The sequence below is a fragment of the Clavelina lepadiformis genome, chromosome 1 (genome assembly GCF_947623445.1).
Source record: "Clavelina lepadiformis chromosome 1, kaClaLepa1.1, whole genome shotgun sequence".
NCBI lineage: Eukaryota > Metazoa > Chordata > Ascidiacea > Aplousobranchia > Clavelinidae > Clavelina > Clavelina lepadiformis.
Genome location: NC_135240.1, coordinates 26,791,602 through 26,804,890, shown reverse-complemented (window position 1 = coordinate 26,804,890; position 13,289 = coordinate 26,791,602). Strand labels below are relative to the sequence as shown.

General features: G+C 37.1%; 2 protein-coding genes across 3 annotated transcripts; both read right to left on the bottom strand.

The window, feature by feature from the left end:
* Positions 1–489: 489 nt before the first annotated feature.
* On the bottom strand, positions 490–2,926 carry LOC143457118 (PDZ domain-containing protein 11-like). Of its 2 annotated transcripts, none has more exons than XR_013117121.1 (4): positions 2,592–2,926; positions 1,513–1,694; positions 1,120–1,180; positions 490–969 (listed from the first exon to the last, which is right to left on the bottom strand). XR_013117121.1 is itself a non-coding variant. In XM_076955220.1 (4 exons), the coding sequence occupies exons 1-4, from the start codon at positions 2,832–2,834 to the stop codon at positions 932–934; spliced, it is 441 nt and encodes a 146-aa protein (XP_076811335.1). In that variant the 5' UTR covers positions 2,835–2,926; the 3' UTR covers positions 490–931. The 2 variants fall into 2 exon arrangements, 1 of the variants encoding a protein (XP_076811335.1); XM_076955220.1 differs by having other exon boundaries at positions 1,596–1,694.
* A 3,255-nt stretch (positions 2,927–6,181) lies between these two features.
* Positions 6,182–10,386, bottom strand: LOC143469108 (uncharacterized). Its single transcript, XM_076966676.1, has 7 exons — positions 10,039–10,386; positions 9,685–9,789; positions 9,444–9,500; positions 9,124–9,228; positions 7,554–7,664; positions 6,898–6,994; positions 6,182–6,571 (listed from the first exon to the last, which is right to left on the bottom strand). Exons 1-6 carry the CDS (start codon positions 10,246–10,248, stop codon positions 6,920–6,922), a joined length of 663 nt encoding a protein of 220 aa, XP_076822791.1. The 5' UTR covers positions 10,249–10,386; the 3' UTR covers positions 6,182–6,571; positions 6,898–6,919.
* Positions 10,387–13,289: the final 2,903 nt, after the last annotated feature.

The following is a 13,289-nucleotide window of genomic DNA, read 5'->3' as shown; positions in this document are numbered from 1 at the left end:
GTAAAACCACGTTAAAATACGGTATGTCTGATAAAAAATAAACACGTCATTAAATTTAAAACAACGAAATTTACTCATTAATTGATAGAGCAAGCTTCTTTGACGTGTTCATGACCGTTGACGTAATTGAAATATTTTAGGTTAACATTCAACTTCAGTTATTTACATCAGTATTTCCAGTTTAGTATTAGACCACAAAATCTGGGCGCTACTCTTAGTGCTAAAGCTAAATATGCCAAATATTCGTCGTCTTTGTTTTCATTAGCAAAGCAAAAAGTTAGACAATTGCCCGGCGTATCGATTTGCCGTAACTGTTAAATGCATGCAGTTGCGGTTACATGGAACCTTTTATCTGATAAACGCAAACGTCTAAGGGCTAAGGCTAAGCTGATATTTTGGATGAGCAATGGAAACACGCTGCCGTAGCACTGTGAATGATCGCCTGTTGAACCCCATGCAGCAGTACGAATGCTGGATTTCAGTAGCAGATCTTAGCAACTTTACAATTTATTTTCCTAATGATTTTTAAGCCTAACCGATGAAAGGTGATCATTGCTGTACGCAATAATGCCAACAGAAGTGTATCAAGCCATCAATGTAGTAGGAAAGGGCGCAGGGAACATGGACACCAAAAGTTCTACAATTACATTAAGCAACGTAAAGGTACCGGCATCGGAACAGAACTGAACCTTTTTCAAAACATATTGGTGCAAAATAAAGAAAAAACAAGTATGGAAAAATATATATTCAATTTAAAAATATTACGAGTATAAAGTACATACAGCACAAACACATAATGCACGGTTCATAATTTGCATTTACACAATCCATATTTAAAAAGTTTATCGAAACTAGTTTAAGTGGCCAACTGGCTTTTCCAAGCAACCAGATAAATTTCATCAGTGTATTATGTGTGCTTGCAAGAAATAAGTCAAATCATTCCGATGCGATTTTGCTGCAAGCTATAACCTGCAAATGAAAAACATTTTATTAGATTATCAGCAACTAAGTGTCTGCACTATGTTACTTAAACACGGCAGAAATTTTCCAGTTATGAGACTAGTCCTTTAGCCATGCAATAGTTATTCTTCAATAAAATTATACAAATTCGTTAATTACCATAGGGAAAGTATTGAACTTTCATCTCCAGCATATCTGACTCTTGAAGGATTTCGACCGCCTGAGCACAGAGTACAAAATACAATGTCCATCAATAAAGCTATTTCATGAAATATACAGATTTCTTTATGTTTGTTAGTTAAGCTGTAACAAGAATGGAAGTCTGTTCTTAAATAAGTATCATTGTAGCAATACTTGTGCAATCACTTTTTCATTAAAGAAATGTTTTACTTTAAACTTAAATAGTTAAACTTAGACAGTAATTGCAGTAATAACTAATTCAAAAAGATTCAACAATTCTTTTGAATTATAATTTAACATCTTTCAAGACATAGCTATTTTTTGAAGCTATAGAACTTTAAAATTAAACTTCAACACATAAATTCACTGAACCTCAACACATGACCATCGTACATGTCACTACAATGTAGCATAACAAGTCCGACAATACGATACTAATCCAATACACTTTGCACCTCTTCATGAGCGATGTCGCAGTAATCAACATCGTTAACTTGCAGTATTTTATCACCGGATTTCAGACCAAGTTTCTCTGCCTCACTTCCTGTGAGAACCTAAAAAGTGGATTATCATTTCTTAAATAAAATGCTGCTCTATTGCACCAAGCGCTATTACTTTTAACAACATCAAACTAAAGAGGCGATGTTTATTATGGTTCGCCTGTGCTGTGAATGTATTTTAGATGAAAGTGTGGCACCTGCATTTATGAGATTCATCAACATGTACGCCGAACCTTTATATCTTCAGGTAAATTTATATTACATAAACAAAGAATTAAGGTTATTGTGCACACCAGAGCACAAAAATTTACGTCTTTGGACGCACAATTTTCGTCGAAAACTGCCATGCTTTCCAGTCAGGGTGGCATATGTAGACATTTTGAGTAGATGCAAAATATTAGTGGCCAAGACTAAAGTTAGATTTTAAACACACATTGACTCAGGTCTAAACTAGACCTAGTTGACATCATTTAGCGATTACATCAACAGATAACTGACCAGTTATTACACCAGTACGGCTAGGCTATACAGTATGCACAATTGCAGTCCAAGCTGAGACATATAGGCTACTGTACGACCTGTTACTGATATAGCCTGACCCCATATCAGATATGTCTTGCTACCAATATACTAGTTATGGTAGAGTTAAAGAGAAATGTGTGGTGGTTAACCATAGCTTATAACTTATGTACCGGTAGCCTACTAGAAAGTTTGTTAGCATATTGATCCGCTGTACTGAAAACAAACTTTCAAATAACAGGTTACCAGGACGTATCGGGTCTAGTGAAAAAGTGCAAAACCAAATGACGTCACTATTTGGGTATCAGGGGTCTAGTATATAAATGCATCATGCGGTTGTGCACTTCTGCATTAGACCCTACAAATCTGCTGTTTTTGCTTTTAGGCTACTGGTACCGTACGGTACTTTTACAAATTATTGAACTCACTCACCTTAGATACGTATACACCATATTCATGAGCTGGTCCACCTCGAATGTTAAAACCTAAGCGATGATCGCCCGATCTTTCAAGTACAACTGTTCTTGGTAAAAACGTTATTAGATTGTTGTTGTAATTTGAATCATTCCACCTTTCCTTGGGTGGAATCCACGGAGGCGGAGGCTCGTATGGCGGAGGACTGGACTGTTCCGGAATTACCGTTTTTTTATTTTTCCACTTTTGACGATCCGTCATTGTTGCTAAATCAATCCTATCGAGGTAAAACCTCCCACTTCAACCGCAATCTGCCTGATTGCAGAACGAGCAGCGGCAGCAAAGTTGTTGTAGTTATAATTTTAAACAGAAACTTCAGATGTCTATGAGTATTACACTTTTAGCTATCACGTTTGTACTTAATCACAAACGCCCAGAACAGTTAGACTACGGCGTCATTTTATTCTTGTAGGTTTGGTATGATATTATTTTACGTTTTTTTAAGATATTTCATTTAAAAAAATTTTAGCAGAAAGGAGTATGTTTAAAACCATACTCTAATACCAGATGCATTTTTTTGCACAATGGCAGAAAAGTTAGAGTATTTTTCCTTGGCATGCGCCAATTACTCTACCCCTCAAGTTTAGTAGATGGCAAGATTTGAATGGGAGATGGGAGGCCTGCCGTACAGAACAGTGCCGTCTTTACTGCTGGCTCCAGCCTAGTCCGGTACCGATTATTGCGGTAAAAATAAGAATGATATAAGACCAACTTGTTTTTGGACCCTTTAATGATTTTTCTGACAAATTCAAAGTCACGCATTGTATGATGTTGTGCCCATTCTTGATGCTTGATCCTCCCATTAATGAATCGGTCACGCTGATGAGCTTCGAAATTAAATAAAATATACACTTTTTACATACCGATATTTACTGGAACCGCATCATACCGAAAACAAAACTATACTCTTTCTGTCAATAAAATTTTTTTTACAAATTTACTTCGTCGTTTATTCGATCAATGAATAAATCTTTGCGGTGAAATTTATTGAAATGTTGTAAAATTGGATTCAAATTTTATTTTAAGTTACGTAATTTCGTAATTTTAACTGCTTTTTTCCAAATTTTCTGCTTAATAAAAATTTTTTTACTGTACAGTAGTATGATTCGAGCTGATGTCCCACCAGGGTTTACCATCATGGCATCATGGTTGTCAAAAATTGAACAAAAGTCCTTTTTTATTTGAAAAATTGCTCAATTGATGACAGAGAAATGTTTTAAACTCATGTGTTTAATTTTAAGCAATGGAATAGGCAGTATAGCATAATCCATGGAGAGATAAATCGAAATTAAGTCTGCGTCCGTTAACCAAATATCAGGAAATGTTGCCTATCTCAAACAGTACAAAGTGCTGACATGTTTAATTCTCAAAGTTGGATCCATTAACTGGAGACGCTTGATGCACTCCGTAAGACACCGACCCTAAAGTATAGGATGTCTATTGCCGTTATACTACATAAATATTAAACCAAAATACAGATTAAACCGCTGCACTAAACGCAAAAACTACTGAACAATTTTTAAAAAGCAGAATATGGTTACTTTGCTTCCAACCAAGTTTATCCACTTCTTTGCAGCCTGCATCTAATCAACCGGGATTTTCGAAGAAATGTGTTGTCAGAGATCAGATGGAAAAACGTTCTTTGCTAAGCGACCGATAAAAACAATCTTCGTGAGAGAACCATTCGAAAGAGTATTGTCAGTTTATAGGAATAAGATAAAAGCTGATAGTCAGACGAAAAGGAATTCTTATGCTGTATCAAAACCCAACCACGCAGAGTATGGTTCCAACATCACTGACGGTAACTTAGTGGTTTAACTTCCGGACACAAAACAAGATCAAGTTTACGCAACTTAGAATGATCGTATATTTAGGCAATACTGAACTTTCGTTGTTATAGAGAGCGTCTTTTGTTTTCCACACATGGGCCGTTGTATAGAAAAGCAAGCATTTTATAAGCCAAACGAAAGAAAATTCGTCCGTACAGATATTTTTTTGGTTTTATGAGTTCGGTCGTAAAGAATAAACTTTTACTTTGAAAAAATGTACCAAAAGTCAAATAACAAAACTTGAATGTTTGTATTCCACTTGTGACTTTCGCAGATACGAGTACAGTATGTATGCGATTTTTAATGAGTTTGGGTCTTATTGAATCGACGACGAAACGGCCAAACATATTCACTGGCGGCCATATCAAAATCTTTGCCGGCCGTGAGCTGTTAATTATGACGTCAAAGGAAAGCAAGAAGCGGTTGATGAAGATTTAACGTGACTCCAAAACTAAAAATCTGTTGTGTGCCTTGGATTAATGTTGCTGGACTCATATAAACAGAATAGAAGATATATAAATAGTTGTGCAATGTATTAGTTACACTCACCAGCACATTATCATATGGAGATGTCTTTTTTTATACCGTATATTCTAATGTTGATCGGGGTTCCAAAAGAAGCCAAACCTCTTGGAGCGTAAGAATGTAGAGGAACTCCAAAAATGGTCTCAGAATATTATGACAGTGTTTACCCTAAAGAAAAGCATCTTAAACTTTATGATCTTTTAAGCAAAGATCATGCTTTATTTGATTGTTCTAAACCAGACATTCTTACTTCAATATGAAAGAGAGATATTTTCATGGCACAGGAACATTTTCTACAATAAAAGTTTGACAGCAACTGTCTGTTGCTACCGATTTCTCAACAATTTTTAACACGTCATAACACTTCCTGATTACGTAATGCAACCGCCTTCCATTAGTAAATGGACCGTTGTATTTAGTCTTATATATGCAGGGTATATTGAGTAATCTAGCATCATTTTATGTAACTCTATTGCAAGATATTGCGCCGACTTATCGTTTATTTCCTAATAAGGAATAGATTTGCTCCAATTCGCTCATCTTTTATCTTGCTTACAAATTATTGCAACACCTTTTGTACTCGGAAGTAGCGTTGGCTACATCGTTTGCAAATGTTTGCTTGGAAAACCACATTTTTCCCGTTTTAATAAACTCCAAAGGCTAAAACTTTGTGCAATATCAGTTCATCAACTGTTACGTTTCGTGTCGTGATTGCCAGTTAACGTATTTTATTTATGCCTCTGTTAATCACGTGTTATGAGCACCTTATTTAACCTACACTGGCTACGTATTTATATGTTAAACTTTCGCTTTAACCCGAGATTGGTAAAGCGCGTTTTTGAACAAAATTGCGCTTTGGCGTCACATTACGCAGACCAACAGGGATGCCGGTTTTATGGGATTTAATAAAAAAATACTCATTAGTGTATTTGACTTTAGCACAGCTTTATTCCCGTTTTCCTTTCACTTACCGATTGATTTTAATTTGTTACGTCATTAAGTGTTTTGTGATTGCTTGGATCCATGTAGATATTACGTCACAATTGCGTTTGTTGTTTCCAAGCATACTTGTTACCTTGCAATTTTGAAATATTTTTTGCCATTTCGCAGTACACCTGATGAAGCAAACTTATGCTAGCCAAAGCTCGTGTAGAAAAATATGAATAAAGTTAACCTTCAGAGTACCAAACTATATCCTGTTTTTTTTATATTTCGCTTTAATATTCGGTTAACACGGTTCAGACAACTTCATATTTTGGAAAAGCCCTCAGTGGATGGCGCTAGTGATCACAAAAAATAAAATTTCTTTCACAAGAAACCCAACTTGATATTATGATGTCACAGTATGGACACTGGACAAGGTGTAATAAATAAAAGCAGCAATAGCATTTGCGGAACTGGGCAGCAGCTGGCCTGGACGTGGGTTAGTAAATGATTTCAATTTTACAGCATATTAGGCACTCTTGATAATAAAAAACCAGTGATAGTGACATTTTCGAATTAGGAATCTTTTTGAAAAAAGTTCAGAACACAGGATACTGTTGTTGTTGTTGTTTGGTTTTTCGTCCAATTTCCGGTCCAGACCTGTACATCAAGAATTTGCAACAATAAAAATTGTTCTGCTCGGCCTCATAAAACACCTCTATCGAAAACATATTATGGTGCTTAGGCACTAAGCACAACACAGAACTATCAGTGATTATCAGTACAGAAGACGAAATGTTTTAAACAAGTTCATTATAACAAGTCGTGGCAAATTTAACGAAAAATTTGTACAACATTGGTTTCAAGTTATATCTTTCTTTACGGTTTTTAAGCAAATTGCTACGAAGTGAAGAGAATTGTTAACTTCCATGTTTTGTAAACTACTCAGTAAGATTGCCTACAGAGCAAAACAAACAAACACGAACCATTTCTCTTGTAACCTCCCGTCTATTTATCTTCACCCAATATCACTTCTACGATCGCGGTTTTCTTGGAACTTGGTAGTTCTTCTAATGTTTTAGTCTGATATGCAACATAGGTGTCAGTAGCAGTTAATGTAAAGATGGATTTTCTGCTCAAGTTTAATCGCTCTAGATCAGCGCTTGTCAACAGAGTTTGTAGTATACCCAAAGTCTTGTCTAAATGTATCAACCTTTAAACACGCCAATTCTTAAGATTTTCACTGTATGTTAATCCCGTGTCTTGTTATTCAGCCAAGTTGCAAAATGCTAATCTATGAGCATACAAGACGGCCGACTTTTCAACAAAGAACGAAATCAGGCATCGATCCTTTTACCAAAGCTTCAAGACTACCCCATAGCTACGCCATGACATTGAATAAACAGCATTTACGATATTGGAATTAAAGCTGAGATAATTAAGTCGGAGTTTTTGAAAAAAATACATTGGCTTGTACCATCTCACAAAAGGTTGACCAGCGCTACAGATACGTTAACAGCGACCAAAAAATAATTCTGTATAATTCAACGTAAGGCTACAACAATATATAAGGCTACACTTGTGTTCCATAAACCACTTATACTGTTCATTAGGAAAGACAGGCGACAGGTCCATGATTTACCTTTTCCTCTTTTGGGTCCAAGCTCGCCTGACGACAAAACCAAATTCCAGCTATTGTGAGGATCACTTCGACTCCAGACATTACACATAACACGGAGTGAAGGCAGACCGCCTGTGACGTATAAAACTTAATTGATTATGTGTACGTACATCAAAGGCAAAGATCTGTGTAATCGTTTAATTAACATGGACTTTTTATCAATAATTATTACTCCACCATGGAAATCGTGTTAGGGTGTCACAATCGTACCCAGTTTTCCGTCGCAAGACATCCGCAATTGTGTAGAGCGATCGCTTAGACATCAACGCATTTTCAACCTCTGTACGGCAAGTGTTTCAACGAGGATTTGAAACTTGGATTTGTCTTTTAGAGCACGGACGCACCACTTGTATCTCTGTGCTGTTGTGACGACCGCATAAATCTTTTTAATAATATGATCCTTATCCGCCGCCGGATTGCGATTAAGATTTAAAGCTTTGATCTTAGAAGATTTGGTTGGTGCAATCGACCGCTGTAATCACCGCGGGCAAATTATTCTGATATAATATCATATGATATGATATTATTATGATTTTTATGATTATATGTTCGTCGCTGCAGAATTTTTGCTTCGAGAAAAAATGCAACTTTTCCAGTTTGCAAATTTTTCGTTAGGTTGTTTGTGTACCCAAGACAAGAAGACATATTTGAGGAACAAGAGAACCCGATAATGTCCGCGCATACAACATTGTTTGCTTGTTAAATATCACACGTCCCCCAGAAAAATACGTTGCGCACGTGTCAAGGAATAACATACGTCATGAGAGAAATTTCGACAAACGTTTAAGTCTTATGAACGAGTTCGTTGTACTACACTTTTTACAACTTTGTTCGTTATGAAAACTCACTTAAACTGATTGTATGCTCTCCTGGTAGTAAACAACATGTCGTATGTCGTTACCTCTTAAGCCAGATTACTAATTTTATATTCCCGGTAAATAAGAGGTTTGAGATCACAATCATCAGCGGTTTGTGAGTTCAATCGAGTGCGTACGTATGAAAAAAATTTCCCTGATAAAATTTTATAGGCATCGTGAACAAACAAATTTTTTCATCTTAACTTCACCGTTATTGCGGAAAGAGTTTCAATAAGTTTAAGTTGAGCAGACCACACAGTATCGAACTTGAGTTGTAAACTAAACCGTGGCTAGATTTTAATTATCCTCAGGCGACTGATAATTGATACCAGCATTAAAGATAATGAGGTTATTGGAACAGTGCCATCTATAAGGTCTTTGCTATTTCAAACACGCGGATTAATCCAATCATTACGGATTAGTGGCAAGAAAACTTCTCGTTTAAGTTGAGTACACAGAAAAACTGCCGTACTACAATAAAATGTCCACGTTTAATAACTTTTGCCAAGTGTTTTCCAGATATTGACTAAAATGTTTTTAATTCCGACCCCGATGTCGACGTCTTCATGCATTCGTTATCGCAACGTAACAAACAAACGATGACAAACAAACAAACAAACAACCACGTGGTAATGAAACGTGCCACAGGCATAAAATATCGTGGTCCTACTCACCAAAAGCATGTATTTTTCAACAAGAAGACTTTTCAGTTCAATGGCTTCCACGGCCAGCATTAGCAGGGCGAAGTAGGTGCAAGTTATACCGAACCACATCATCACCTGGCAACACAAAATGTGTAAAGTTTACAATCTCCTGCTGCTGGATCATAATCTTGTACCGTGCTGTTGTTGGTCGACGACTTATCGCCTTACATAGTCTCGATGGGAGACTGGTTGAAGCAGGAATGCGCTGGTGATTTAATCCCACTGTTTAACTGAGCGAGCAAAAAATTATCTCGATTTCCTAGAACTTGTTAAAAGATTATTTTTCTCACCACAAAGGGGCGTTGTTTCGATGCGGAAGTGTAATTGAGACCTCCCATGAGAAAAAACTGATAAATAAAATATTTCCATGAGCAAGATAACAACAGTATTATTGTTCAATACACGCATTACGGTAACCTGTTCACCATTTTCAAAGCCACCAAATTTGGCGGTAAGTTGTAAATTGAATATAAACTCACCAATGCATAATCTTACAATAAAAGTGAAAAATATTCTTGACTATGAACTCACAAACACTGGGCACCATATTCCACTTCCGGCAGACGCGCGATGGAATTCCACGGTGAGGGGGATGGCGATGGATATGCAGATCGAGGCCACGATTGTCTGCGCCAACTGCAATGAGAATGGCAAAAATTACAAGGCAACAATGAATAATAAAGCATTCCACTACACAAGTACGCGTTCTAGCACGTCGTTTATTCGACGTGCGACCTAAACACGTGGACTTTCTAAAACTGAAACAAGTAACTAAAAACGACAAAGACAAAGCTTTGCGCCGCGTTTTGTGAAGTTTTTCCCACAAACAATTATATAACAGTCAAAGGGAACAAATCCAGGCGCAGTCAGTGGAGAGCAGCCTACCCCGATTCTTTTCATACGTCTCGAGTGTGGGTCACGTGATCCGCAGCACGTTCCATGTTCAATGTCGATCTCCTCACATTCGTGGTCTTCTTTGATGCTTGATTGTTGGTTGTCTGTCACTGTCCACAGTTCAGTTTCACTCAAAAGTTTTTCCTCGCTTTGTTCAGGGCTGCTTGTGCTTTCGCGCGACGAATCACTTTTGTTTTCCATTGTTCACTTTCTTAATATTCTTGCTGCCTTTTGCTTAAGCTGTATAATTTCAGTTGACCGTTTATAACGATCTTTATGCACGCAATGTTTACCTAGTCCTAGCTTATATTATAAACAGGTTCTGCATGGGATGGGAACATATTAATCTTCCAAATGTAATTTGTCTTCCAGCTAACAGCTACGAATAACTCCTAACATAGCGACTGACAGGTTCATTTTATGCAAAAAGTTTGGTGGGCGATCTTATCCGCCCTTTTTCTGATTACACGTAAACGTTTGATAGTTCACAGAAATCGGCTGCTTTTTTTCAATCTGCTTTTTAATTGGCCGGTTTTAAGCCGAGTTGTTCGCTCATGCTGAATGGCATTTTAAACGCACCAATAAACACTTTATACGCATTGTGATTATGCTTTGAGTAACAATTGCTTACAATATTGAATGAACTTTTTCTTACACACAAATCTTGTTTGTAAAACATAAGAATTGTTGAAAAATAAAGTACACGTTATCCCCGGTTACTACCCTCGCCTCGAAAGTCCAAACACACACGCGAGTAGTTGACGCTAATTCACCGAAAATAATATTACGTTTGAAGCAGTTTTTCCGTTATTTTTGCGAATCTGATTTTCAGATTATATTAACAGAAATACCTAAACCTAACGTATCAGATTTTTAGTATAAACTTAAACCTTAGTTTAACCCAAACCAATTAAAGCCAAATTTTTACGTATCCTTTCTTCTAGAGTCTAGACTCTAGAGTATTCTAGTAGAGTAACTGCTAGTATCATTAGCAGCGGCCTATCTTGCAACATATTCATGCTTGGTGGCCTCATTCACACTCATTAAACGTTTAAATGTCAATAATGTTCAGCTAAAAGATGTCCTACGTCGTGTCAAGCTGAGGACACCTTTAACTTCATGTCCTTGCGCCAATGACGTCATCAATCGAAGCAATGAACCGTCATCTGGTTCCTCTGATATGTCCACCGCTAACATTTTCTGACGTTAAGCAACACGCAAAATATTTTACGGTTCATCGCAAAACAGGGGGTTTTGGACCAAAAATAACTTAAAAGAAATTTTTAAAACTCGAACATAATAAGAAGTTCTTTGTCTGTTCACCAGAACCGCTTCGAAGCTTCTGAAATTTTACTGTTTATGATGAAACAATTCTTATTTATTTCTTTACTGACTTGCTGAATGACCAAATGCTAACCAAGTCCGGTATTGTCCAGCGATCAGCATTCACAGCAACGAAAAATAATGACTCATATCTCTAAACTGTGACATCACAATTGCCGTAACCATCTGTCAAATCACTGAATGGCTACAACAACCAAAGAAAAGATTCGGTTCAATTAAGTTAACCACGCCTTACCGGTCGGTAATTACAGTGGTTTCATCTATAGTGACGTAGGGGCCATACTTTCGCTTATGCACTGGTGCACGTATTCCGCCAATCATGTGGAAGAAAAAAACCTTAATCAACAGAGCATAACGAAAACGTGGCTACAACGTCATTAACAAAAACGCGATACAGTACTTTGACCCGGAGCCACCAACCAAATACAAGACAAAGTCATCACTCAATACACAGTCGTCAGTCGCATATTACCAAGTATATGTTAGCACTGTATACAGTAGCTTGGTTAGTTGGCAAAGCTGTGCTATTGACGTGTCGAAGACGATCCAGTCGTAAAATGAAACCGGTTCGATTCGTTTCGCTGCGCCTGTTACAACTTACCGTAACAGATGGTTCTTATCAAAACATGGCGCATATGTTTGTGACGCCAACGAATTTGTCGGCGCAAACCACGCACTATTAATTACACCTGATGTTCATGTCTCGTGCTCGAAGCGTAGTGTTTGAAATATTCATTACCAACGAAAAAGCAATTTGCTCCGCGTATTTGCTCTCCAGGAACACGTTTTACCTATCACGTCATCCCTGCAGGCAAATGTTTCACTGAACACTGTTGATTGACGTAAAATGACGTCATCTCTGATTTGCCGGCTAATTCGTAATATAGTCAATTGCATGTCTGATAAAATAAAGTATGTTAATAACACAGTCATTTATTTCTCTGAGTGATGAAACGGTTCCACCTAATTGAACTCTTACTTATGTCGTCACAAAGCAAACCTTTAAACTTTGAAAATCAGTCGACTTAAGCCGATTTCAAGTCTAGATTTCTAAATGTAATCCCACTTGGGAAGCGCTGGCAACCGAGATGTTTATTTTTGTTAACCGGTGAGCCACTCGACAGAACACTTGAACCGTTTCAAGTCTCTTGTAAAACTGACTTAAGACGTTCCCGCTAATTATTGCTTGCAAATTGACTTGGCAGATATTCAAATTTATAGCTAGCTTTTCAATCTGCAGCAATGGACTTTGCACTTCTACTGCAACTGCGGCTTTCAAAGAATGCCACAAGCAACGGAGAACCTAGATATGGTCTCGGTGTTTGCGTGCCTTGCGAGGCTGATTCTTATCAACTCGACTAAGCGCTTTCTTTGCGATTTCTTTTGTTTCGGTATCAACTCTGCATGCTTATGGCCAGTAATTTCCTCTTTAAGATCGTTGCTATTGTTTTTCTTAGGCTCATGACGATGTGATAAAGAAGCAACATAAAATACAATACATATAAAAAGTATGCTGCATCTGTATGAACGAGCATGATTTACGAAGAAGCCTGGGGCTATTCTGCCAATTCGTCGCTATCAAGAAAAATAGTCCTTTATCAATATTTTGTTGGAGCGGAGGAAAGAATTTGATCGATTTTTATCGATGACATTTCCACAGCAAATAATAGATTTTAATGTGGTTCTTTGACAGCTACAAACCGTTGTATAAATATCGACACATTAAACACACATTGGAAAATATTTTATAAGCAATACTGGAGACTGAAATTACGTAATATATACAACATTTCATATAACATTTCTGTTGCTTATTTTCAGTTACTAACAATCACCACGGAATGAAATAAACTTCACTTCAAGCGTGTAACGTGGTGTTATATATATCAATATCCAAA

Coding starts and splice junctions, on each gene's coding strand:
- LOC143457118 (XM_076955220.1), bottom strand. CDS start 2,834: ATGACGGATCGTCAAAAGTGGAAAAATAAAAAAACGGTAATTCCGGAA. Junction 1,181..1,595: donor GCGACATCGCTCATGAAGAG/GTGCAAAGTGTA, acceptor CTCTGTGCTCAG/GCGGTCGAAATCCTTCAAGA. Junction 970..1,119: donor AGTTCAATACTTTCCCTATG/GTAATTAACGAA, acceptor TTTCATTTGCAG/GTTATAGCTTGCAGCAAAAT.
- LOC143469108 (XM_076966676.1), bottom strand. CDS start 10,248: ATGGAAAACAAAAGTGATTCGTCGCGCGAAAGCACAAGCAGCCCTGAA. Junction 9,790..10,038: donor GACGTATGAAAAGAATCGGG/GTAGGCTGCTCT, acceptor TTCTCATTGCAG/TTGGCGCAGACAATCGTGGC. Junction 9,501..9,684: donor GAATATGGTGCCCAGTGTTT/GTGAGTTCATAG, acceptor TTTATTTATCAG/TTTTTTCTCATGGGAGGTCT.